The sequence below is a fragment of the Synchiropus splendidus genome, chromosome 6 (genome assembly GCF_027744825.2).
Source record: "Synchiropus splendidus isolate RoL2022-P1 chromosome 6, RoL_Sspl_1.0, whole genome shotgun sequence".
NCBI classification, from domain to species: Eukaryota; Metazoa; Chordata; class Actinopteri; order Syngnathiformes; family Callionymidae; genus Synchiropus; species Synchiropus splendidus.
The window spans coordinates 2,838,652-2,865,215 of record NC_071339.1 but is presented as its reverse complement, the minus strand read 5'-3'; the positions used below and the strand labels follow the sequence as shown (position 1 = coordinate 2,865,215).

Here is a 26,564-nt window from a genome sequence, read left to right as displayed (position 1 = left end):
TTAAGGATTTTTAAATAGAAATGGCAGCATCTGCAATCTCATATGCATCTTGTCCAATAGAGCTGCTATAGCTGAAATAGTAAAATATATTTGTCATATCTGGACTTGCCTTTTTCATTTCAGAAGTACAAAGGCTTGGAAAAATCCGTGAAAGTGGAGGAGATTGATGGTGTGAAACTGGTGAAAGAACTGGCGGTGAAGATGGAGGAAATGTTTCGGAAAAAAGCAGAGGCGACCAGGGTGGGTAGACTTTTACTAGGTTCAAAATGTTGTTTGTTTCATCTATGTGGTGGATTTGCATGTGTGGCTCAGTCTGAGAGAGTGTCCCTACATCACTGCTGCAGCGCGCGTGGGACCTCGCAGCCATATTAAAGCTGGCTCCTTCAGGGCCTGCTGGGAAATGATAACCATTATCGCGTCCCGACAGTGCCGCTGTAAATTATACTCAAGGGAGTATCAAGAAATCTGATTGACTCTGACGCGTAGCAGCATGCTCATACTGCCACATGACTTAAGAAGCGTTGCTTTCACTGATAAGCATGTATTTATATACATTTTTGTAGACTAACTGAAATGGTATTCAGAATGAATATCCTCCATGCCCTTTCACAAAGCACTTGTGAAACTAGAAAGGGAGGGAAAAAAAGGACTATCTTATAAAATGTTTTGATATTTTCCTGCTGCTGACACGTGATTTTGTAGTGAGGTCACAGGAAAACGTGTTTGTGGAATGTGTTTATACGGCAGTTATTTTTGACACGTGTGACAGACGGTAATTACTTGCTTGGCACCCAAAGGAGAGAACCACTGGTATATTTAGGCAGCATTTCCCCCCGAAAATCCCAGAGCCAAGCACATTTCCTGGACCCGCTTATTATAAATGGAGCAGCTCGCTGCTGCAGCCTGCCTCCATCAATCATCTGCGGGTTGTGCTTCACATTTTTATGCATTTTTGCACCTAGAAAATTACTATTAAGGATCGTTAGGGTTGTGGAAACACTGTTGGCAACATGGCCGTGTCAAGGCTGTGGAGGAAGACTGTCCTTTCTGTCAATTTATTAGGTTATAATGCTCATCAGTAGACTAACAGCTGGGTGTTCCAAATACAAGCTGTGCTCAAGAGTGATTGTGTTGAGATTATACATAGGCAAAATGAACGAAAACAAACCAATAAATGATGCCAGATGTTTATATAGAAATAGCTTATAAACAGCTTCTAGGGTGAAGCTTTTTTTTTTTTTTTTAATTGAGCCCAATGTGTTTGATTTAGTTTTTCTTTCATTTCTGTTTCGATTCAAACCGGTAGAAGCCCAAATGTTGATGATTGGATTTGTGGTCCAAATTAATTTTGCTTTTGTGGTGTTGAAGAATAGTCTCATACGTACACATTTGTACACAATGCTGAAGGCAGTTAGTGAAATGATGATCTGTTTCCTAACACCAACGGAATGATGAACTGATATCCACTCATGTTGGATTTCACTACACAATATCACACACACACACAAGTCCATGGACAAGTGAAGTTAGGTGGGTCACTGTGATATGAGGAGGACTACTGCAGGACAATGACGGACTTTGTCCCCTTTTGAAAGTCTTGTTTTGAGTTTTATGTTCTATGCTGAAGTTTATTTTGAATGATTTGGTTCTTTTGTATGGAAAGAGAAACTTCATTCCATTTTCCATCTGAAACTGGAAATGTCTTCTTTATCATGATCATACAGATCATCAGTTCGATCTTTCTGCTGATCAAACATTTTTTAAACGTCTTCTTTGCAAGCTAATGAGGAAATACACGTTAAAGAGGAGGAAACAAATGGTAGTAAAAGCGGAAATAGATTTGATAGCAGGAAATAAGATGCCCTGCTGGATCACTAATATTGTTCACCCCCTGTCAGCGACTGGTGGAGGCTGCAGAAGAAGCGCACCACCAGCACGAAGAAAACCCAGACCTCCAGGTGAGAAACAATGATTTTCATTATCAGATTATTAAAGAGGGTTGAGAAGAAGTGTAACAAAATAGCTGGAAGGATTGACGATCTATCAACCAAAGACTTTAATTACCTCGACATCTTCCCTCCCACTGATGTCCTGTCAGTTTGATCCATCTATTCTGCCACACACACCCGCTGACGCCGAAGGCTGCAGCTTCATAAGTCACACAGACTTTTTACAAAATTAAGAGAGATATGATTGTGATGTACAGCCAGTCTGATTTTTGTTTCCATCCTTCCATTGCTCACATGATCCATATCTGTGAAATGTGACTTCAGGTCAAACTGTTTGGTTTTATTTAACACGCTCTTCTCCGCGGTGAGCAGGATTTTATTTAGCGGCTCTCAATGCGGATTTCCTCTGCAGAGGGAATGCAGTATTTCTGCCGTTTATTACCGCTCTCTTTCTCTCTCTCTCCTGCTCTCTTTCCTTCTCCGTCCAGTGGACAAAGATAAATGAAAGTCTTTTGCGCGGAGCATTGTTTCACTTACATGAGTCCAGATTGGAAACCTACTGGAGCAACCGAACCCAGAAATAACGGCGCCACTTTACATTTAATAGAGCATTTACAACATATGAGTAGAACGGACACTATTTCTGCTGTTTCTTTGCTGCTCACACACTCATAACAAGACAGGCTGATTCTTCCTTAGCGAAGAATCACCGTTGAAACAAATGCCACACACTTCAGTCACAAACACATTAAATACAAGCTGAACATTACTTCCTGACAGTTTCATTAAAGGGCTGAGTTCGCTCATCTAGATTTATCTCAGGGTTGAGATGACTGCACCGTTTTGAACTGTGCACTTGCACAAAAGTCTCAGTTGTAATTAGCATAACTTTTGATGGAAAACCAGATCTCACACTAAAAAATGATTTTTCCTCAGAAGTTAAAACACTTGATTTGAATTAATTTAACTTAATATTATAGTATCACATTTTTACTCTCAACAATATTGTAAGTGCTTCTGAAATGATATTAACTTGTTTTTAGCAATGTTTTCTGTAAATGCTGTGTTTATTCATTCATGTTTGACCTGAGAGTCAGTATTAATGTCAGTATTATACATGAACCTTATCATATTCAATCTATAATGAAATATGGACTCTGCCATGTTTTTAGAAACATGTTATCTTCATGTAGTCACAGTTGTTAATATGAAAAAAGTTTTGTTTTTTTCCGGATTGCATGATGTAACTTCATATTTCCTTCATCTGATATTTTGAGTGTTTTAAATTAGGCATGTAAAGCATTTAGAACGAAGTCAGATATGATGTTTTATTTGAATCCAGCAGCAAATTTGAATCCGCTATGGATATGCAATTGCATAAATTTGAAAAGTTTTGTCATTAATTATTAGAAAGGTTGTATATTATTGATATCCAACTGGTTACCAATGTCACACTCTGATCACTATCTAAGTGCTGACCCGATATTCCTGTTTATACTTTACTGGTTGGTACTGCATCTAACACTCTAAATGAAGCTTTCTCCACAAAATTCAGGCCATTGACCGTTGTCTCACACCCAGTGCTCACTCAGACATTTTATCAGCGCGACCATAAAAGATAATAAGGAAAATTCAATATCCACCTGAGATAATCATGCAGTGTCATGATGTTTCTCCTCGTGGCGTCATTCAGCGGCGCTCGCCTCCTCTGACACCACACATTCTTCACGCACCATCTCGCTGACTGCGGCCAGATAAGCGGCTCTTATCTCTGCTGCTGCACATCAGGATGGTCCGGTGTTTTGTGTTGACCTTTCTGATCAAGAGTCTGATCCTGATACTGTAAAATCACAGCTTCGTGCTCCATAATGCGGAAAGTTTCAGAATCATCCATCATTAATGCCTGTGTTGCTGGACGTCTCTGAACTCGCAAGATAGTTCAGATTAGACTTTTGCATTCAGTCACGACAAAATAGGTGCAGGCACATAAATGGTGAAAGTCTTCCAAAATTATTTGTTTGTATCTGAATAATAAAGTTTCACATATCATCGTGAAGATAAATGAGTAGATGACATTGCTGACCGATAGGGAAATAAATAAATAACTTGAAATATAATATACAGTCTTTTACTTTTTTGGCAAATGAGAAAAGAAAATGTGTGTTTTTTTATTGTTATTTATTTAATGATTATTGAGTTTCTTCAGAGCAAACTAGTATATAATTCATTGCAGTGCATTTAATATTCTGTCCATTTATCCATTCATGTAACTCAATGAAAACAGATTTAAAAATTGTTGATTAAAAAAATTATCCAAATATTGCTGCTAATAAGTATTTTATTTTACCTCTCATATAAAACAGTCTGTATAACGTGTAAGTTCCTCAGCTCCCTCCATACAGTGAATTCTGCATAACTCGCTTTGTTGAGTGTTAATTTCACATACATATAGTGGGGAATTCATCGTAATGAAATAGCTATAAAGTAATTACAACGAAGCGATTCTTTGTGATTCAACATTTGGCAAATGACCTCAGTCAAGAGTGAAAGGATTCAGGTGTAGATTTCCATGATGGCGCGGAAGGCCCCACGGTGTGAGATGGAGAACAGGTCTGCAGTGGGGCCTCTGGCTAACTGCAGTGCTGCAGGAGTCAGCAGGGCACCTCTGAGAGCCGCAGTGTCCCGCGCTCTGCTCTACAGTAATAACCCAGGCGGTTAACGTGCCTCTCCTCTCACTATCATTTCTGCTGAGGCTGCACGTTTCTCTCCCCCACTGTTTCCCTTCTGCATCCCCCCCCTCCCCTCCTCCGCCTCGCCGTAGCTCGTCAGAGAGTTGCTCAGGCGTGGTATGAGCTGTCAGGGGCTTCTTGATGGTGATGCCCGCTCGGCCTCCCCTGAGTGCGATGCTGCGGAGTCCATCACCCATCTCTCCTTCCTTTCCACCCTCCATCCCTCCATCCTCCTCTCCCAGTGACAATGAGGAGCAGAGGCCAGGCAGAGGCCGCTGAGGCAGGAGGAGGTGGTCTGTCCTCTGCAGCGGCAGAAGCAAAAGGACATGATGTTCTAATGTTCTCCTCAAAAAAAGAAAAAAACAACTACAGAAAAACAAAGTATATTCAGATAAAACCACGTGATTTCTTTGATACAAGACAATCTTTTCTTTAAATAGTGTATCATGTGATATGAGATAGATAGTAGGATTTCTTTTAGACATCAAATGCTTCTTTCTTTTTGAAAGAACATTTGAAAAATTCGTGGGTATCGTGAGTTTAAAATGTTCCAAAAGTTCTGGACTTACTCTTTGCACAGACTTTTGGACTCTGACTCATATTCACATTTTTCCAAAGTTGACACTGCCCATCGTCCAAATCCTTTTTTGCTCACAAACTCTTGAAACTTCCAAAGGCCAACTCCAAATGTGGTTTCCACTTTGCACTTGGTCATGAACACATTTCAAATTTACATCATTTTCTAGCAAAAGGTGCAATGCTTCAGCAGCTCATAATTTTTTAAGCAAAAATATTTTTGGACACCCTGCATTTTTCCTGTTCTGTCATTAGACAAGACAAAAAATAAAATAAGCATGATCAACGAAAGGTGGCAAAATAAAGAGAATACAATGAAAACATAACTAGTTTGATTTTATTTGAAGATAACAGTTACTAGATTATTATTTAACCACAAATTGCTTGGCTGTAAAATTATTAACCAAAAAGAAAGCTCTGTCAACGTGTAAAATAAAAAGCGTTGGTCCCTCGATCTATGATGGAGGGAAAATGATAGAATCATTAGGGTTTGTTTCAAAATGGATCTTCTCGGTTAAGATGGAGGGACATTTTAAATATTAGTGGATATCGTTAATCGTTTGCTGTAAGATTACTGAGGTGGATAAAAAATAACATTTTGAAACAACATTTATCTATTATTATTATTTAGTATCTTAATGAAGCATGCTGACTTTAAAATAAATTAGGGTCAGGAAATGTCATGTATTGACTGTCATCTTAGAGCTGGTTATATTGAGTCGACAAGAATTGATAAACAATTTCAAATAACTTATCTCATCCCTCATCAAACCTCAGAGACATGGAATTGTTTTGGTTCTGTGAAACGAATAACAGTTGAAACCAAAACCAGGAACCAAATTCAATACTACATTAGAATAAACTGGAATAAAGTGCCTTCCCACTAAGTAATTTATTTGCAGCCTATTTTATTTTATGTTTTGTATTAATATCAATTTTTATGTTTAGTTTGAATTTGTTTGTAGTTTCTTATGAGCCTTTGGGATTCTTAGTGTACCTTTTGAAGTGTTTTGAAAATGCAATTTACCATAAAGATATACATGACTGTAATATTATATGGAGGGTGAAAAATCTTCAAATTAAATTCATGTTCACTTGGCATGCAAAAAGAAAAAAAAGTCTGTCTTGTCCCCAGTATGAGTATTTCAACGCTGTGCTGATCAATGAAGTGGATGAAGAGGGCAACAATGTGGAACTCGGAGGAGAGTTCATTCTGGAGCCCAACGACCACTTCAACAACCTGTCTGTCAACCTCAGCCTCAGTGTGGTGCAGGTGCCCACCAACATGTACAACAAAGGTGAGTGAGACAAGTATTTATCTGCTGACAGGAGGGGATGAAAGGAAGACAAGTGGGTGGCAGCACTGCTTTTGAAAGGTGTATCAGAGGTGAAGTGCAGTTAAGGATCAATAGCCGCTGAGATGTGAAGACGAAGCGGCGACACACACCTCTGTCAGGGACCAGAGCCCTGCTGGAGTGAATCCAGACGAAAACATACGGCAGGATCTCTTGTTCCATTAGAGAGTGTGTAACCTCACAGTGTGTAGCTGCTGCGCTGCTTTTGTTTGGCTGTAATGGACTCCCACTAAGTCTCAGTCCGGAGCACAAAAGAAGGCTGCTGGCAGCTTGTCCAGCAGGAGGAGGAGACGGGATGATTTAATTGCAGCCATTGTGTCTCCTCCTGGGGGGGTCAATAAGGGACAAAGGTCAACCAAGCTCTTGGTGGCGTTGAGAATGACGACAATTATAGGCATTTAATTTACTCGACCATTCATTAACGTGTTGATGTTTGTTCACGTCTCTTTGCACGTCAGATCCAGACATAGTGAACGGAGTGTACTGGTCCGAGGCCCTGAACAAAGTGTTTGTGGACAACTTTGAAAGAGATCCAACTCTGATCTGGCAGTATTTCGGAAGTGCTAAGGGCTTCTTCAGACAGTACCCCGGTGAGTGTTGTCTTCCGTCTGTCCCTCTATTGTGTGTATGTGTGTGTGTGTGCGTGTGTGTGTGTTTGTATCCCACAGCGTGTGTAAAAGATAATTGCCACAGGGGAGCTGTCAGTATTCAGTGCAGACAAAAAGCCCATCAGAATAAATGATTTAAGAATTACTAAAGGGGGTAATTTGGCTAATGTTGTAATTTAACAGACCGTCAGAGAGGACTCATGTGTGCTGACTCTAATTAATCAGAATTTGCCATCGACAGGCGTAACATCGCACTGAGCTGTTGGATCCTACATAGTTACAATGGCTTCAAAATCAGTTGCTTCCTGTCGGGGAGACTGTGTTTAAACGTGTTACTGTAGCACCTAAAATAAAAATAAATTGGAAAAAATGTGTTGCTATGAGGACAATTAAACACTAGTACATGAAATATATATTTTTTCTTTTTTGTAGGTTTTAACAGATATGTAGATGTAGATGTATATTTTGAGTGCACACTTTTACGTTTTTTATTATTTTGTTGCTCATTGTCATATATGCATTAAGTGGTGTTTAATAATTTTTTTTTGTTCAAAAAGTCCAATCTGAAGTTAATATTCAGGATTTATTTGGTATTCTAAAACTGACTGCTTCTAATCAGGATTTTATTTTGTTCAAAATCACCTTCTCATTTAAAGCCTGAAGAATGTCTTCAGACATTGTAGCCATGAAGACTGTAGCTGTAGGAGGGCACAAAATTCAATGGTTTGTTTTCTGTTAAGACTTCTGTGTTTTCTTAATGAACTCCTCAGGTGTCAAGTGGCATCCAGATGAACATGGTGTCATTGGATTTGATTGCAGGAACAGGAAGTGGTCAGTCTCTTGTGTTTGTTCCACCTTATCTCTAAAAAGAGTGTGACTTCATGAAATAATAGTTTGACTTTTGTTGAAGGTACATCCAAGCGGCAACATCGCCAAAAGATGTTGTCATCCTGGTGGACGTGAGTGGGAGCATGAAGGGGCTGAGATTGACTATTGCCAGACAAACTGTCTCCTCCATACTGGACACACTTGGAGACGATGATTTCTTCAACATCATCGCTGTAAATATCCTCCAGTTTCCTCTTTATTGCACTGTTAGTACATTTTTTAACAATAACGTCACCCTGCAGTACAATCAGGAGATTCATTACGTGGAGCCGTGTTTGAATGGAACTCTGGTGCGGGCGGACAGAGCCAATAAAGATGTGAGTCCTTCTCGAGTTGATTTGGAAAATAACCCTTTTTATGATTCCAGACTTGCATTTGTAACGCTTCCATGATGTCTATCAGCATTTCAGGGAACATTTGGACAAGCTCTTCGCTAAAGGGATTGGGCTGCTGGGTGAAGCGCTGACAGAAGCTTTCACTATCTTAAATGATGTAAGTTGCAACACACAGTAAATCATTCTGAGAACAATCTCCCCTGAGAAAATCTGTATAGCCAACAACGGACACTATGTTTTGGGTATGATTGACAGCCCTGTGATCTGTAGGTGTCTACAACAGCCTCTTATCAGGATGTTCCTAAGTTTAACAGTTTGTGTACTCAGCCCTGCTTGCCTCTACTTGACCAACCCACAAGTTTTATGTTGTGGTGGAGTCACTTCACCTGACTTTGTGTCTATTCATTTGCCGTTTTTATGTGACCACTTCAAAGGAATCCTTTTCACCCAGAGGAACATAAACTGTAATGAATAATATTAAATCAATTGACCATTGTATTATAGATAATTAACGCTAGTATATGTTACGTTCTATCACGTTCCAGGCTGGCAGGCCACATTTGGCAGGTTATATCATGTATACAGCCATTGACAATGATGTCTATTGTTTATGGTAAAGAGCACTCCCACCTCTTCAACTGGGAATGCCATCCTGATGATAATCCTGGCTAGTCCAACAGTCAGACTTCACTTGCACGAGGACTCATTCCAAGCTTCTGTTGAGTTTTCTTTTCTCAGTAGCTGTTGGTCGATTAGGAATAAGTTGTGGTTTTACCTCACTTTTCTTGTCCTCTTCATAGACCGTCACTCCATGTGTGCATTAAAAAAAATCTTTTTTTTTTGTTCTCTATCATTAAACGGTGTTGTTCAAAATACTAGAAATCCATTTGTTCTGCACAGAAGAGTCGAGCCAAATTTTGCTTCCAGCGCACTATTCCATAACTGTAAACATCCAAAAGGTGTTTGAGCCCAAAAATTCATTAGCGTGTCTTCAAATTCTAGTCATTCCATATTTACCGACTGCTGATTATATGTCAGTTTTTGATGTGTAATGAATTTTTAAACAACCCAAATTCATCAACTCCAGTTGAGCGGAACCTGAGAGAAACTTTCCTCCTGCTGCAGACATTTGTCTTCATTGACACTGAGAACAACACTCACTGCTACTGTTCTTATGTAAGAGTCGCACATTCGTCTTTTCAAACACATTTCGGTATTTGGGAGGCGTGCCGTCTGTGGGAACGCTCCAATGCCGTCCCCGTTCCGCTCCCCAAACACGGACACATCTATTGTGAGGCGTGATTAATGGCTCTAATTAATGTCAGTGATTAATAACGTGGCTGATTGCGACACAAAGCTGATAAGAGCGGGAGCCACACCGATCTGCTTTTTATCTCCCGCTTCTCAGGCGAGCTTTGGCGGCTGCATAGGCCGCGGGAGCGTCGCTTCTACCTCTGCATTTGCCAGATTAATTAAAGTGCTGCGATGAATATGGTAATTCGGTTGGACATCTGCAACTCACTTTGCTTGCAGAATAGAAGACTTTTCTATAGTGACCACAGCATTCCAAGCAATGTGTTTTAGTCTTTATAGTGAGCTACATTTTGACTGAAGTAAAAGATTCATGTTTAGGTTGAAGCAACGCTTCCAAAGAATTTCAATAGGAGTGAATGAGCATCAGCCAAGACCGAAAATATCATTTATTCTATCAAAGTATCTGTAAGGGCAAGATTATGTCAGTGTATTGTAAGACTTCAGATTGAAAACTCTTTCACTGCGTACATTGATGTTTTGTCAGGATGATTTTGGTAGTGTTTTTGAAAACAATGCACGTATGTGTGTAACTTTGATCATCCCTTGGGAAGGTTCCCTTGAGAAATTATGAAAAATACATTTTAAAAAAATACATAGACATAGAAAAAAATACATTAGATAAAAAATATATCTAAAAAAATAATTGTGTTTCATCTAATATGGAGATAACAACTTAGGAGAGCTGAGTGAGAGATTTCAGTGATGAGATTGGCCACCTCACTATCCAAAATTTGGCTTTCTAGTTGAGATATTTGAGAGATTTTACATCTTTTTTTATTAATCTGGTCAATATTTCGTCTGCGTGATAAATGAAGTCATATCAATAATGTACTTTGTTGTCGCTACACATTTGGCAATTTTGTTCTCACCTTATTTGGTGTTAAAAGACTTGGATATCAGTGCAACTCAACCCAACACACCTAATCGCACAGTTCCATAGATGAATCACTGGACCTGACTATGACTGCTGGCCATATCCACTGTGCAACAAGTGGAAATGACCATCAAACACAGTGAATATCTGTGAGGGGTTTCAACCTTGAGTTCCAGTCTGTGCTGCCAGTTGAGATGTCATCCTCTGTGATTGAATTATGCAATGTATCCTAACCAGGTGACAGTCCCCAGATCCAGGCAGACGACACCCTTTCTGTCATATTAGTATGATGAACTGTTTCTTCTTTGAAGCTGTAACATAGCATTAAGTACTCAGCCTGTGTTTGCATCTGCTTTTGAATCATCCACCTTCACTGGTGAGTTAATTTGTTAAAGCAGGCGTTCTATGTGGTGTATACAGTAGTTTCTCTGTGTGTGTGAGCTGTGGGTGATAAAGTTTTCACAGTTGAGGATTTTGCTGAACTCAGCAGCTTCTATTTGTTGATTATGTCATTTCCCCACCGTCTCTCTGTGTTGGCAGGGCTGCAAGTCAATAGTCACTTAATTACTGCAACTGTTCACCACACAGTGTGTAGTCCTGCGCCTCCCTGCTTTATTCGCCAAGTCATGATCTGTATTTCATTAGCTGACGGCTGGGCAGTGTTTATAACCGAATCCCTTGACATGACAAAGGAGACTACTGGCTCCGCTTGTTGATTTGAAGATATCATTTTACTGTTTTGCCATTGCAATTGCAGTTCAATCAAACCGGCAACGGCAGCGTGTGCAGTCAGGCCATCATGCTGGTGACAGACGGGGCAACGGAAATGTATGACCATGTTTTTGAGAAGTACAACTGGCCTGAGAGAAAGGTGGGTCCTCTGCTGTCCCTCGACTTCCACGTTACATGAAATAAATCAATAGGCTCAAATGTTTTGCTTCGACTGCGCTTTTCCTGAAACATGGATAAATTTGAACAAGAAGTGACGTTTAACTGAGCCATAATTCCCCCACGAGAATAAAATATGTGAAATGAACTGCCGTCAAGGACACAGTGATTTGGTCCCCAAAGATCCAGCTTTCACTTCATGCTTCCCTAGAATTCCAATCTTCACCCAGCATCCTGCTTTCCAGCTACAATATAGAAATTCTGTTCTGTTTCACTTAGCCATCACTATAACAGCTCACAGGCTTTGTTCATAATGTGCATGAATTTGTCGGAAATGTTTTGGCAGGAGGTAATATTTGGTACAGTAGCGTTCTCCCTCCCCCCCTTTAAAAGCCCTTGAGGCAGCGACATACCAGCCGTTCAATGTTTTCTATAAGCTTTATGCTTAGCAAAGCATCTGGATCTGATGAGGCGTGCAGTGTTGACAACGTCACGCAGGGTTCTCTGAAAGGCCAGTGGAAAATGTCGTCCTGCAATTTGTCAACTGAAAAATAGGACTGAATTTAGTTGATGTTTTCTTATAAAACTGTTTCTTTTCATTTTACTAAAGGATATAAATGTGAATTTGATTTTTTTTTTTTTTTTTCAAATCACCGTGACTCCAGTTCTTACTGCTGTCTCATCCAGTTCCAGCTAAATAGCTTTAGATGTTAAAATATTTGCCCTTGCCAACCACAGTGACCTCAAAATAACCTCACTCTTTGGAATAAAAGGAGCGATTTATGTATGAAAGCCATTTGTAAATGCATTTGGACATGAGGAAATGAGTGCATGAAAGAAAGAGAGGTCGCCTTCTTGTGTCATCAACAGTCCACATCTCAGATGTGAAAAATGTAAATATCTGGGATGCTGAGGCAGAGTACCGTGGGTTTTAGAAAGTGGAATTCTCTTTCACTTTCCCAACATGGTGCAGCTCCCATTCATTTGTATGTATCTGCCCATTCCATCTATTGTGCCATGACATCCATGTGTCCTCTGCACAGGTGCGGATATTCCCATACCTGATTGGACGAGAGTCTGCGTTTGCTGATAACCTCAAATGGATGGCCTGTGCCAACAAAGGTTCGGGACTCACAGATAAACACTGTCCAACTCTACGCTGGCTCTACATTTTAATGCGAGGCACAAGGGAGGGTGGCTCTCCATCTGTGTAGGGTTACGTATGTCACATGTGCATGCAGCCATGTGCGCGTGCTGGCTCAGGCTCTTTCTGCCAAGATGCAATCAAGTGGCACTTGAGGGGTCACAGGTCAATCTGCTCTAATCCCTCTTCCTGTCAGTTTGTCTCCCTCTTGGCTGCATGCTGCTGATGGTTCCCACGTGGCACCGCTCCGGTTGAGTGACCACTGGATGCAAAAGTCACAGTCAGGAAAACAGATCACGAAGGAACCACCCTTCACCAGCACATTGCTGTACGGGTAGTCAGGTCCAGGGTGAATCATTGGCGTCAGCAGCAAGCCAAATGGTTTCTGTGTTAGAACTGGAGCCAAATTGGCTCACTGTTTCGTGTGATAGCCGTGTGTGATAAGGAAATGATTCTATATCGTTTCCACTTTTTTAAATAGAGCTAGCAGTGTAGTAATGTAGCCTCTGCCTTGTCGCTCAAGCTGCTTTCTTTCTCACTACTGACATCTCGAAGGACAGCACTCTCAGTGGAAAACTAACTGTGGCCTATTGTTTCTACGGTCTTGTTCTTTTGGTAAGCAACTCCAGCCTGTGACTGTAAATGAGGAAGGGAGCTGATAGAAAGCTTACATGACATGAAAACGGCTGGTACGCCATTAAAACCTCTTTAATCCTCATGTGTTTTCACTTTAGGGTACTTCAGCCAGATCTCCACATTAGCTGATGTCCAAGAGAATGTGATGCGCTACCTTCACGTCATGAGCCGCCCCAAAGTGATCGACCACGAACACGACACAGTGTGGACGGAAGCTTACGTTGACAGTGCAGTAAGTACGACCTCATCCAACAAAGCTTGGGAGACAGAGTGGTCATGTTGTGTGTCTTCTTTTATGTGGTATTGTGTGAACATACATATCAAAACTTTTTCTTTTGTTGTTCTTTACGTAGCACGGAACAAAACATTTTGCTGCATTGATATAAGTTCATGATTATTCTAAATAGATTAATTTTGAATTTCAGAAGAAGAGCACCACAACCTTAGTTCTGCTGTCTGCGTCATTGCATCATGTAGTTTTGTGTTTTTAATTACGTTCTCCTTTACAGCCAGCATGAAATCCTGGTCCAGCTAGAGCAACACTGTTAGCTCCAGCATCTTTGTAATTGAATAGACCTGATGTGCGATGTGTGTGCAGCGTCTCCTCATCTCTCTTTACACTGCTTGAATGATTTCTCGTTATTAGCTTCATTAATCTGCATTGAATTTCCCCGATATACAGCTGTGACCACAGAGCCACCGCAGTTGGTCTTGACTTCACTCTCTTAATGTCTCTGCTCTCTTTGCAGCTTTCCCAGGCTCATAAGGTAAACATCACACGATACAGTATGATACACAGTCCGTTTGAGTCTTAGTCAAGAATGTTATCTCTGTGACTCAACGACAGAAAAGGTATACACTTCCTTTGTTTTAAGGTGTTTTGATTGAACCTGGAGTTTCACCAAAGAAAGAGGCAGAGAGACAAATTTACTGTACGACTCTCGCACTGAGACAGTGAGAGGTAGAGAGAGGGTTGGAACATTGTCCTCTGGAGTGTGTGCTCCTTTATCTCGACCTCAGACACACCATTCATCATTCTGTGGATCATTGCATTTTATCTCCTAAAGCCCGTAATAAAACTGACATTGGAGGAGACACCTAGAAAGAACAGAGAAGGGGGGGCTTCAAGGGTTTACCTGTGCGTGTGTGTAGGTTGTGTGTGCGCATGATGTATGTGTGTGAAGTCGGCACGCATGACGGTGTGCCCAATCTCTGCTGTGAGAACTTTAAGGTCTCAGCATTCTTCATCTTGTCACGCTCAAAGGTTCAGACCACTCCGCAACTCTAATATGCAAATTCACTTATCAACATATACAGTACCCACCCAGCCCCGCCCCCATACACACACACGAGAAACATGAGTGTGCACTCAGCCGTGTTGATTCACGAGGCGAGGGAATGGCAGACCTACTTAAACTGGGTTCATCTGCTCATTCATGTCAGATTTCACCTGAGCTCACATGACACTTTACTTTTATCTTTGTTTTCTCTCATCGGCAAACAAACATTAATATTTCATCTACAGTACTATGGAAGGATGGTTTTCTGTTAAGTTTATTTGAAGAGCCTTTCTAAAGGTCATGAAGGGTCAAACATTTAAGGGTGTCTGACGGTAACAGTGATTTATGTTGGAGTGTTTGACCTTGTTAACAGTAAGTGCTGCTTGAATTTGTACGAAGCTGAAATGACTATCAGGACATTCTATGGAAAAAAGTGATTCTGTGCAGGGTGGCTCCCAAGTGCAGGTGTTAAGTGTCAATTAAATTGAGAAGAAGAATGATTTCTGACTATAGCCCGAACACTAAACAACAACTGACGATTCCTAAGTCCAAAACCAAAATGTCCACCAAACTGGGTAATAACCAAGAACCAACGTAGCACGGAGATTTGAAAACAAACACACGGGGACGTCAAATCTCGCTCAGGAATATAACAAAAATACTGAGAGGCAAAATACAAGAATCAAAATCCAACTAAGTCCAGGATCAACTACAAGTTTCTGGGATGCATGGAGTCATGATCCAATTACCAGGTCTGGCACACAGGCACATCGCAGAATATTTCTATCTCCTCAGTTGAACGACAAAGCTGGACCGAGTCTGACCACCACTGTCGCCATGCCAGTCTTCAGTACAAAGAACGAAACTGTAAGTAAAGGAGTAACTGCTTTTTAATCTATTTATAGTGTATTCTATAAAGTCTATTTTAGTAGTGCTAGTACTACTACCAATAGTACTATTAGTAATAGTGATATCATCATCATTATTAAGCCATTTTAAGTTACAAGAATCAATTATATTCACCATTTTCCACTTACATTTAATATTTTTTTAATATGATACAGTTGGCATTATAGTTACGGCAACACTTGATGCATACACTTTTGAATCTCATCTCCATTTGAGTGGACCCACTGTGGACGTACTAGGACTGAAGGAAGCAAAGGACAGTTTTATGACAGTTGGATGTTCTGCATTTTCCGGTTAATCTTCTAGATGTGGTGAACTTTCAGGATCATTCAGTAAATTGTCATTCAGTGAATGCATGTGGAAATTCATGTCGCAACAATGTAGTCAAGTGGTCTCATTCGATTCCAAACATCTGTTGAGCAAACTTGTGCTGCCTCATTCTGCTAAATAAGCCTTAAATGATATCGTTCAACAGCGCAGAGCAGTATCTCTCGTCTAAATGAGGATATTAAGTGTAGTAACTTGTTTGCACGGCAACTCAGCAGAGAGGTCCGGGTGCATGCGACTTTTGTCTGAAGTTGTGTTTTGAATCCTCTCATGCAGAAGAATCAGGGTATTCTGTTGGGGGTCGTTGGAACAGACATCCCACTGCAGGAGTTGATGAAGCTTATTCCCAAACATATGGTAGAGTCAGATGTCTTGTACTTTTGCATAAATTACAGTGTTCATTTTTTTTTAAGAGAAAAAAATGTTCCTGAAACGTGTCTCTTGGCTGCCTCCAGTTGGGGATCCACGGCTACGCGTTTGCTGTCACTAACAACGGCTACATCCTGACACATCCTGACCTCCGACCTCTGGTAAGGGGGATTTACTTCACCGCTACCTTATACACAATACTCAAGACTGGATCATTTCTATTCGACACTTTGAATATCAATTTAATAAATATCGTGTAGCATTACTCTTTACAGTGAGGTGGGTCATTTTCACGGGATGATTGAGAAGTAAAAGAACAAGATAACATATCAAAGGTGTGAAAGACAGAAGACTGTAGTTCCTAATATTTATTTTATTTTTATTCCATTGTTTCTTTACTTAACTTATTAATGCTTCTACTCAACACCCGGAACGTTCTATCCTAAGTTTTATATCTGTTGTTTCCTGTCACAATTGAATTCAGAATTTGCCACCAAGTTGTCATCTTTGGTCAACATTTTTATACTCATATATCTGTTGGGGGTGTTCAGAGAGGACTCTTTTCCCACATTTCTTACCTCTGACATTGAAGTCACGCAGCAAAGGAAATTGCGCCTTGCATCTGGATGTGGCAGACCTCTCTGATGGGAAGACGTTTTGAGGAATGCATATTGGAGTGAAAATTATGGAGCTGAGGGGCATGGTTGTAAATGAAGATCATTTGAATATAAGCGTGTAACCTAAAGTCCCCCTTAGTGTCAAAAAATAAGGCTCATTTTTTAATATCTCACATTTACTTTTGAAACAATCTGCGGTCAGGCTGGATGTTTTGCTGTAGCGTGTGAAGTTTTTCAGAGCTGTTGCTTGCCAACTCAGTTCTTGACATAACAGGCTTCAGGTAATATGCAACATTCATGCGCCATAGTCTGCTAAACCGGCACACAATTTACAGCTTCTCCTACTGCTGGTTGGATTGATGACAGATTTGAAAAATGCTGTTCTAAATATAAAATCTTTGCAGCGAGGATGTCGCCGTACATCTTCACTCTTTAAGCTTCATTGCTCTCCATTGTTATCGATTGAATTATACAACGCCTCTGTTGATGCTGGAACACTGGGATGTTACATGTGATGTGGTTGTGAGGCTGGTATGGTCTGTAATTCCCACCTTCTCCTTTGACCTATGCATGCAGGGATAAAGGCCCGTCATTGGGCCGGAGACATTTCCCCGAGGTAACTGAACACTCACTGGCAGAGAGCACTGGTACCATCGGTTCCTCTGAGCCAAGGCCCAGTTAGTGGTTCTGTTTGTGCCACCGTTAGCGCTGTTCCTCTCCGTGCTGCTGTGTGTGTGCGTGTTAGTCTGTCTTGGTTCTTTGTCTAGTGTGTCTTTGTGGCTAAAACTGTGCCGTGGTTGTCGTCGTTGACTGGTCGTGTGTCTCGGACGACATTAAGCAGCAGCATTTGACATGTACTGTTTAATGCATCGCTGTCGAGTTCTCTCAGCGTGACGTTTTCAATCAATCATATTAATTCTTTTCAATTTGGCTGACAGTGTTCATTTCACAGCTGATTTGTTAAGTAATTAAGCCGCTAAACCGCTGTATCAAGGATTCATGAATGGAAAGGAACATCCAGTTTTCATTTTTGTGCAGTCATAGAAGACTGAAACATCTCTCACAGATACAGCGTCTGGTTGCCCTCATGAACATGACCATGAAGCCGCATTTTCACTCGGAAAACGGATTGTAGATTATTGAACGTCATCACGTCCTTTGTGTGTGTGTTGTTTCCCTGCAGTACCAGGAGGGTCAGAAGAGGAGAAAGCCCAACTACAGCAGTGTGGATCTCTCTGAGGTGGAGTGGGAGGACAAAGACGACATTGTACGTGTCGCACAGGACTCTAGAGGGAGATCACACCTTTGAACGTGAAAAGCAGTTGTTCAGTTAAGTAAAGAGAGTCACCATGTTCTTCAACCTGCAGCTTCGTAACGCAATGGTCAACAGGAGGACGGGAACTTTTTCCATGGAGGTGAAGAAGACAGTCGACAAAGGGGTGAGTCTCCTGATGATCAGTGGCATATTCCGCCGGAATGGTTTATGGTTACAATAAAAATGCATTCGAGCGAAGAGAGCTTCGTAACTCACTTGACCGTCAGCGACTGGTCTTGTTTCAGAGAAGAGTGTTGAAGATGCACAACGACTACTACTACACCGACATTAAAGGAACGCCCTTCAGGTCAGCCTCCTTTCTCGTCCTACAGTGTTATCGGGTCGTAAAAACACCATGTGTCGTTTTTCCGACTGTAAAGAAATTGCTGACTCTGGCCTTTACCGTTTATAGTGTTGGTGTAGCGCTCTCTAGAGGTCATGGCAAGTACTTCTTTAGGGGGAACGTGTCAGTGGAAGCAGGTCAGTTTTGCTCGTGTGTCTACTTTTGCTTCATAGATGTGTAATTTTTGGGGGCTAAATTAAGTTTTTGTGGTGATTTGTTAATGTTAATATTGTGTTTCAGTTACACCTATTGTTATTTAAGTGGTTTTATTGAATTCTTTGTAAAATGAATGTTAATTAAAATTATTTTTTTCTTAAATGTATAGTAGTGTAATCGGCATATATTTTATTGTTATTTATCATCAGTATCATTGTAATTTTAACAGGTACAGCTAGCATTTACCGGCTGCATCGTTGGAAGAATGTGACACTTTTAATTGTGTTGAATTCCAAATTCTAAATATATTTTTATGTTAATTGTTAAAGCAAATATGAGAGCGTTTTGAATTATTAGAAACATTTTTTATTTAAGTTCATTGATAAATCATAAACCCAATAATTAATCTAGGTTAAAGATGATACTACTGCATGCGTGAAACTTTAAGTTAGTCAGAGGCTGGAGGATTTACAGAGTTCACATTTGAGTGTATACTTACCTACACATAAGGCTGTGCATGGGCTCAGCCATTTCACCTTAAGTGAGCTGCTCCAGCTGCTCGGGTGAAAGAGCAGAGCACGGCTGAACAGCGTCGTGGTTTTGGGGTTTAAACAATCTGACGTGCATGCAGAACTGACCTGCCTGTTTGGGAGAGTTTAGTTGTCTGACATGATTCAGCTGAAGCGTTACTGACTCGTGTGTTTCAGGACTCCGTGATCTGGAACAGCCAGATGTCGCCCTGGCAGATGAATGGTAACTCCGGGGTGATGAAAGCGCAGAGTGGGGGTTGTGCTCTATGTAGGTTATCAGGTACGTCGGGGTCGTTGATTCAACAGCGTGTTTCTGCTTGAACCTCAGGACTTACTGCAACACGGAGGAGCAGCACGAGCACCGACACCTGACCCAGATTCAAGCCATTAAGCTCTTCATGACGGGCCGCAGATCACACCTCAAATGTGAGAGCAGAGCTGTTTCATTCAAGCATAAGCCGCATAAAGTAGTCATCACGCTTTTGAAGAAGTATTCGGGGTCGGGTGGTGTCTGAATAAAACTCAGATTTCACTTCCTGCAGGTGACAGAGAGCTGATCAAGGAGGTCTTATTTGATGCGGTGGTCACTGCGCCTCTGGAGGCCTACTGGACTGGACTGGCTCTCAACAAGTCTGAGTAAGGGTGGCTCCTCAGTTGTCTTCTCACTAGCTCTCCTGCCACACCCGTCCTCTTCACATCCTCCATTATCACACCTGTCTGCATGAGCTGTCCCTCTCATACACATCTGCGTGGTGGAGTCATCACCCAGTGCACAGAGCGCGTGACCTTCCTCCTCTCGCCCTGCAGGAACTCCGACAAAGGAGTGGAGATCGCCTTCCTGGGAACGCGCACCGGCCTGTCAAGAACGAACCTGTTTGTGCCTGCGGATCAGCTCTCTAATCAGTGCGTGTCGCTAATTTGGCTTCTCTAATCAAGAGCTACAGCTGGAAACAGATGTGATGGAGCTTGATGAATCCCATCCTCCTCACCTGCCTCACCTCAGTCCGTCTCCTCGTGCCTCCACAGAGACTTCCTGACAGCCGAGGACAAGGAGGGAGTGTTTAATGCTGATCACTTCCCTCTGTGGTACAAGAGAGCGGCTGAGCAGGTCCCCGGAACCTTTGTCTACTCCATCCCCTTCAGCACAGGTAGGAGGAGAGAAACGCTCCAACTCTTCCGTGTACCTGGGTCACTGGAGGGGTAGACGGTTTCTGCTGTCCTCAGCATTCAAAACTCTAAACAGTAAACAAGTGCATTTTTTTTTTATCAATAAACTATGAAAGTCTTTTTCATTCACACTTACGGTGGCTGTAAAATTACAATAGCATAATTCTATCTTCAAACGACGCACCCTTTGGTAGCGTCCACCAGACACAGCATCGTCCACTTCCACAGCTGACTTTTTTGAGCTGCTTGCAGATACTTTTAACGGCACAAGGCAGACAGATGGTCATAATGTGGCGACTCGTCTTTGTGTTTCGGGAAAACCTCTGGCTGAACATCAAGATCTTTTTCTTTTTCTCCAATTTGTTTAACATCCTTCATTCGCCAGGGCCTGGTTTCGGCCCGACTCACTGCCATGAAATTGACGTTTCACTTCTGCCTCAGAATGATGGAGTCAACTTGGGCTTGGAAGCATTAATCAGTTTCCAGCCTCGTGCTGCAAAGGATCACTTCATCTGCTCAATATTTCATTCCACCCGACAGTTTTATAAATAATGAAAGAAATCGAAAGTGAAGTAAGCTGTCATTTGGGGTTTTTTTTTTTTTTTGCTCGGTGGCGCCATCTGGTGGCTTCTCAATGTGGCTTCAGTCTGAAGACAAAATAGCGTTCGACTACATTCTGTCTGACACTGATAATTGTTATTCTAAACGTTGTTTTTTTTGTAAACTGACTCAGAAAATCATTCATTGCAGCGTTAGAAAACAAGAGCGTGGTGTTGGCCAGCACTGCAATTCAGCTTCTTGACGACCGAAAATCTCCAATCGTAGCGTGTAAGTTTTACCTTCTGCTTTCCTCAAAATGATTTGTGGGGATGCTGCAAACGCTGATCTGCATCCCTTGCTGCTCAGCTGTCGGCATCCAGATGAAACTGGAGTTCTTTCAGAGGAAGTTCTGGACGGCCTGTAGACAGGTGACTGGACCTCTGTTACACAGGACGTTCCTGCTGATATGACATTAAAAGATGATCTTGTCCCGCCACAGTGCACCGCTCTGGACGGAAAATGTAGCATAAGCTGCGATAACAAGGTGAATATTTTCTGAAGCTTTCACCATCTGTGATTTGTTCCTCAGAGTTATTGTGTTTCTGACAGGACGTCAACTGCTATTTGATTGACAACAACGGCTTCATCCTGGTCACGGAGGAACACTCTCAGGTACAGAGCTGAGGTCAAGCTGCTGTTGGTCCTTCACACGCACTTAACACTGACATGGGACCACGGCGGTGTCACATACATTTTTTTTTCTCATACAAGCATGTAGCGTCCTGCACTGACAATGAAAACAATTTAGGTCTTCTCAAATGTATTGAAAGTTCTAAAGGACTGCTAATTCAGAATGTGTAGTGTCACTGTCGCATGACTCCATGAAAACAGGACACACAATGATGATCTTTTGAGTGATTTGTGTGCTGTGTATATAGTGTTTTGTAAAGCTACGTTTTCCAGCTATTAGTGAGTGAACTGGAGCCCAGCTGGGTTCAGTCTGCTTATGTCCATGCTGGGATACAGTGCTGTATATTCCCAGTTGGTTCCCCCTAAATTCCTTTCTGCTCCTTTGTAAGCCTCTTCTGAGCTGAGTGCGTACTCCAAAACAAACTCAAAACTGTATTTATTTGCTGAAAGAAAAACAAACGCATTGATTTGATCCCTTCATCTGCATGCACAACAAAACGTTCTGTGTCTAAAAACTGCAACTTCTCTCTCAGACAGGACTCTTCTTCGGGGAGGTGGAAGGAGCTGTGATGAGCAAACTTCTGCAGATGGGATCCTTCAAAAGGTCTGACTCTCTCATCTCAATATCAGCGTGAGTGCGAGTCTGACCGTGGCTTCCTGTGGCAGGATCACGCTGTACGACTACCAGGCCCTGTGCCGAGAGTACGCCGGGAGCAGCGACAGCGCTGGAACTCTGTCCCACGTGAGTCATGACACCTGCTGGACGGGGGATTCTTGATGACGGATGCTTTTCTCTTTTCAGCCCTTCTCTGTTGTGAAGTGGCTCCTGACTGAGCTGGTGATGTGAGTGAGATTTCATTTGTAAGGGCAGAGGCCCGGTACTTCAGTTGTTGGTCATTCAGCATGTGCAGAAAGGACATGTCAGTCTGGTGATAAGCAGCTCTGATGGAATCTCTTCCAGATTTCTGTTGGAGTTTAACTTGTACAGCTGGTGGAACGTGGAGATGACGGCGAAAGGTGAGTGTCATGTTGTGTTATGGTGGCACGGAGTCACAGCTGGACTGTTTATCTGCAGCCCAAAGGCCACGGGGTAAAACCATGATGGTGCCGTGCGACACCGAGTACCCCGCCTTCGTGTCCGAGCGCACCATCAAAGAGACCACGGGCAACATTGACTGCGGAGGGTGTTTCCGGTAACACGCCGCACACCTCCACATGCTGATGCCAAGAGAGTCACGCGGGTGTCTGTGCCGCAGGTCTTTTGTCATCCAGCAGATTCCCAGCAGCAACCTCTTCATGGTTGTCGTGGACAACAAGTGCGACTGCAGCAGCATTCCTCCGGTGACCATGGATCCTATCGAGATCATGTATATCCTTGTCAGGTTCAACTGTTGCCTCTGACGTGGAAAGCTCTGCTGAATGTTTAAAGGTTTAAGGTTTAAAGGAATGTTCCATCTGATTGATTCTCACCTTGACTTCTCTGAACACAACGAATCCCTGAAATGTGACCGACTGAAGTTCCAGAAAGACCGAAAGAAGCCTGAGTCCTGTCACCCCTTTCACCCGGAGGTACGTCGGGGCGTCGCCTGGACGTCCGCAGTGGGAATCAGCTTAACTTGTCGCCACCTTTTCTTCAGGAAAACGCGATGGAGTGTGGCTCGGCGAGCGGCCTGAGCAGCCGCCTGACAGCAGCCCTGCTCCCTCTGGTCACACTGACCGTCAGCAGGTGACCATCAGCTGGAGGCTCAGAAACATGATGTAATAATCCTAGAAGAATTCCCCAAACTTCTGCAACAGACATCGCTCTGCTGAGAATAAATAATCCGTGTAGCTCCCAGCCTCAATCCCATTTAAATAGCAAATGTAAATGAAAACAACTAAAAAAAACGGTGTGAGAATAAAAGAGGAGGCCGTGGTGGACGCCTGCAGAAGTGCACTTTTATTACGGGAAGACAGAACAGACTGTACCTGGTCTAGGAAGGGAACTGCTGATTCATGCAGCTGTTGTTGTGGCTTCATGTCCTTTTTTGGTTTCGGTACCAGTTTACAATGAGTCTTCCTTTATTCAGAGCTGGACAGTGAAGTGTCAAATACTCTGGTTCCAAACATATCTGGTGACTTATCTATGATCTTAAAAGTCTTAATCTTCTAATATTATATTGTATTATATTACACTGTTGCTGCTGCTGCTTTTGGGATTTTAACTTTTTGTCCTCATAAAATTATTTTTTTCTTTTAGATTTCTCAACCGATATATATTTTCCATGTTTTTGGCAGCACTGTCATTCATCAAGTCTCTGTAAATGTAGACCGGTTGTGAACAAAGTACCAGAGTTTCAGTTCCAACCTGTGACGTGTCTTTCTCATGACAATGTACTGTAAAGAAGCCGAGAGGCAAAAACAACTGGAACGAACTTCGTCCTGTCCGAAGGCCTGGTTCAGTTCCGATGCATGAAGATGAAGATTTCACTGTGTGTGTAGGGAATGTTGCACTTGTTCGTCTGTTCCATCCTGTGTCCTGACCACCACGTGTGTCAAACAGCTGCTGAATAAATACAAAGACATATTTTTCCTTCTGTTGCTTCGGTGTCTGGTTCTTTCATGAAGGAGATGGAATGGAACATGTGGAGAAGAAGACATGAATCTGAGTCTCTCACTCAGAGGCTCAGCCCCAGCCACTGTGTTCCAGGAAGCGGGTTTTGTGCAGCACACTTTGCTGAAGCTTCTCTTCCCAAAAACCAGGTGATACCAGTTTAGAACTGGACCCTGAATGACAGCATCACCGAGCCAAATCTGTTGAAAACTGCTCGACACTTGTACATTCAAACTCATGATAATGATAATAATAGACCACAATATTCCAGCGGTGAACACTGTCCTATTTACAACTGACCCTACAGGCATTTTTGGCTTCGCCATCGATGAGTTTCCGACGTGTGTTTTGACCTGACTTGGCTCTGATCGCTTCAATCAGCAAATGGGCCTCAGCTGCTGTGATCAGCTTCAGCTGCTGCTCCTCAGGATCTTCCACATAAAGTGGCTCTCTGCTCCGCTCCTGCCACTCAAATGGTTCCTGTCTGTCTACGGCTTAGTTTTTAATGAAAAAATATCTATATTATTTTTAAAAATGCCTCCTAAGAAAGCTGCAGTGGCAGAAGAAGAGAGCGCTCAGAAAGGTGCAGGTAAGGGGCTTCAACTGGGCACCGTTCAGTATTCACACATGTAAACAAACCAGAACCTTGTGAAATTACATGAAGCCTGTGATCAGTGCCAAGGTAGGAGTCATGGAAAATTGGGAAAAACTGTGGTCATAAAACTTTCTTTTTCATAAATAACCTCTTGACGATAAGTAAAGTGTAAATGAAAGTATTGCTATTAAATTTTCTCATTTTAAACATTTAAAGTTAGTTGGGTCACAATACTGAGTCCAGAATGGAGAAATTTGAGTCATGATTTTAAAAATCGTAAATAATTTTGGTATGGAGTGAGTCAGTGTTGCTCAATCTGGTGCACGGGCAAGTTTCTCTCAGCATGATGGAGATCGGCTGCACAAGCTTCAAGATTTGTCATCGATTCTCACAGACACAGAAACGCAGCGCAAGGCCCCTGCTCATCCAGCCACTTTTGTCATGGTGAAGGAAGCTCTGACGGAGTTGGACTCGCGAAAAGGCGTCTCATCCATAGCCGTCCGAACCTTTATCAAGCAGAAATACCCCACTGTGGACGCAGTCAGGCTGAAGCACTTGGTCCGCAAGGCCCTGAAGAAGGGCCTGGAGTCTGGTGCCGTGGTGCGGCCGGCGAGCTCCACCGTCTCCACGGGCGTGGTGGGAAAGTTCCGGGTACGTGGTGCAAACCCGCTTCAGTTCTGTTCTGTTCTGTTGCTGATGCGTCTGTCTTTCAGCTGGCTCCGAAAGTGAAGGCGCCAAAGCCCAAATCTGAAAATGTGGACCCCAATGTTCCAGAGGTCGCCAAAGAGGCAGTGAAGAAGAAGAAGAAGGGTACTGGAGCACCTGCAGCAGAGAGGCGATGTGGCCTCTAATGGTGTACGTGTACTTGAAAGGTGCTGCCGAAGATGCTGAGAAACCCAAGAAGAAGGAAGCGAAAGAGCCCAAAAAAGATGCTGGAAAGAAAAAACCTGAAAAGGGATCCAAGAAGGACAAGGCAGGAGAAGATGCTGCTGAAGAAGAGACAAAGGAGGTAAGACACAGAAGAGGTTAAACGCCACAGATGACGCGTTGCTTGTTTGGCTGCTGCTCACTGCCCTGTTTTGCTTTCCTTCCAGGAGCCCAAAGCACCAAAGAAGCCAAAGGAGAAGCCGGCCGCTACAGTGGCTCCGGCCAAGAAGCCGAAAGCCAAAGCTGCTAAGACGGAAGAGAACGCTGCGGCGGGGAAGCGCAAAGCTGCCGCCCCAAAAGCTGCTGGGAAAAGAGGAAAGGATTAGTTTTTAAATATTCTCAAGTTGAATAAATGTGGACTTTAAAAGCTCTGGATTTTTTTGTTTGGATTCTGGGAAGGTCTAGACATGTTTACTCACACCGTAATGTCATCCGATTTAGATGTTTGCATGGTGTTTAATCCCGTGACTTGGAGGTCAGTTTGTGTGTGATTGACACATTGGTGTCAACGCGGGCTCCTGTTACTGGAAGCCATTTGGACGATGGTTTGCAACATGACACTCATAACTTGAGCTGGGCCAATCCCAGGTGTTTACGAGACGGTGACGTCACCGTCATAATGGACACTAACTGTGATGGCTCTTGCCGGAAATGCACCTCCCGTGTGTCTCCTCGTCCGTTCACTCATGAGAACGACGACCAAGTCACACCCAAGAAATGTGTTCCCTGACAGAGGAGTCTAATACACATGCAGAATTCTGGGTCAACAGCTGCACCTGACTTAGCCTTAGCAGTAGAGCTGCAAAAAAACTGAGGTCATGACCCCTTTATACACAAGTTCTCCACGTGGACTCTGTCCTCGTCTGACTGGTCCTCAGCTATTGACGCCAGTGTCGGTCGCTGGCTCCCT

General features: G+C 42.5%; 2 protein-coding genes across 5 annotated transcripts in view; both read left to right on the top strand.

Moving 5' to 3' along the window:
- The window catches only part of cacna2d3 (calcium channel, voltage dependent, alpha2/delta subunit 3), a 29,871-nt gene extending 5,778 nt beyond the window's left edge, over positions 1–24,093 (top strand). For all 4 annotated transcript variants that reach the window (XM_053868883.1, XM_053868885.1, XM_053868887.1 and 1 more), the window contains 36 exons: positions 124–240; positions 1,899–1,958; positions 6,390–6,552; positions 7,068–7,199; positions 7,988–8,048; positions 8,128–8,278; positions 8,348–8,422; positions 8,508–8,597; positions 11,386–11,499; positions 12,560–12,638; positions 13,395–13,528; positions 14,046–14,063; positions 15,372–15,443; positions 16,089–16,169; positions 16,268–16,342; positions 17,982–18,065; positions 18,166–18,237; positions 18,359–18,420; positions 18,526–18,593; positions 19,320–19,365; positions 19,471–19,568; positions 19,685–19,778; positions 19,950–20,045; positions 20,169–20,290; positions 21,060–21,137; positions 21,216–21,277; positions 21,349–21,393; positions 21,459–21,521; positions 22,073–22,143; positions 22,206–22,281; positions 22,342–22,382; positions 22,501–22,556; positions 22,615–22,732; positions 22,796–22,909; positions 23,027–23,108; positions 23,177–24,093. In XM_053868883.1, the coding sequence (XP_053724858.1) occupies positions 124–240; positions 1,899–1,958; positions 6,390–6,552; positions 7,068–7,199; positions 7,988–8,048; positions 8,128–8,278; positions 8,348–8,422; positions 8,508–8,597; positions 11,386–11,499; positions 12,560–12,638; positions 13,395–13,528; positions 14,046–14,063; positions 15,372–15,443; positions 16,089–16,169; positions 16,268–16,342; positions 17,982–18,065; positions 18,166–18,237; positions 18,359–18,420; positions 18,526–18,593; positions 19,320–19,365; positions 19,471–19,568; positions 19,685–19,778; positions 19,950–20,045; positions 20,169–20,290; positions 21,060–21,137; positions 21,216–21,277; positions 21,349–21,393; positions 21,459–21,521; positions 22,073–22,143; positions 22,206–22,281; positions 22,342–22,382; positions 22,501–22,556; positions 22,615–22,732; positions 22,796–22,909; positions 23,027–23,108; positions 23,177–23,269 (3,063 nt within the window). In that variant the 3' untranslated portion in view covers positions 23,270–24,093. The remainder of the gene's footprint in view (positions 1–123; positions 241–1,898; positions 1,959–6,389; positions 6,553–7,067; positions 7,200–7,987; positions 8,049–8,127; positions 8,279–8,347; positions 8,423–8,507; positions 8,598–11,385; positions 11,500–12,559; positions 12,639–13,394; positions 13,529–14,045; positions 14,064–15,371; positions 15,444–16,088; positions 16,170–16,267; positions 16,343–17,981; positions 18,066–18,165; positions 18,238–18,358; positions 18,421–18,525; positions 18,594–19,319; positions 19,366–19,470; positions 19,569–19,684; positions 19,779–19,949; positions 20,046–20,168; positions 20,291–21,059; positions 21,138–21,215; positions 21,278–21,348; positions 21,394–21,458; positions 21,522–22,072; positions 22,144–22,205; positions 22,282–22,341; positions 22,383–22,500; positions 22,557–22,614; positions 22,733–22,795; positions 22,910–23,026; positions 23,109–23,176) is intronic.
- Positions 24,094–24,666: 573 nt separating this feature from the next.
- On the top strand, positions 24,667–25,980 carry LOC128760397 (protein B4). The gene is made up of 5 exons (XM_053867793.1): positions 24,667–24,721; positions 25,122–25,378; positions 25,441–25,551; positions 25,668–25,712; positions 25,825–25,980. The coding sequence occupies exons 1-5, from the start codon at positions 24,667–24,669 to the stop codon at positions 25,978–25,980; spliced, it is 624 nt and encodes a 207-aa protein (XP_053723768.1).
- The last annotated feature ends 584 nt before the right edge of the window (positions 25,981–26,564 follow it).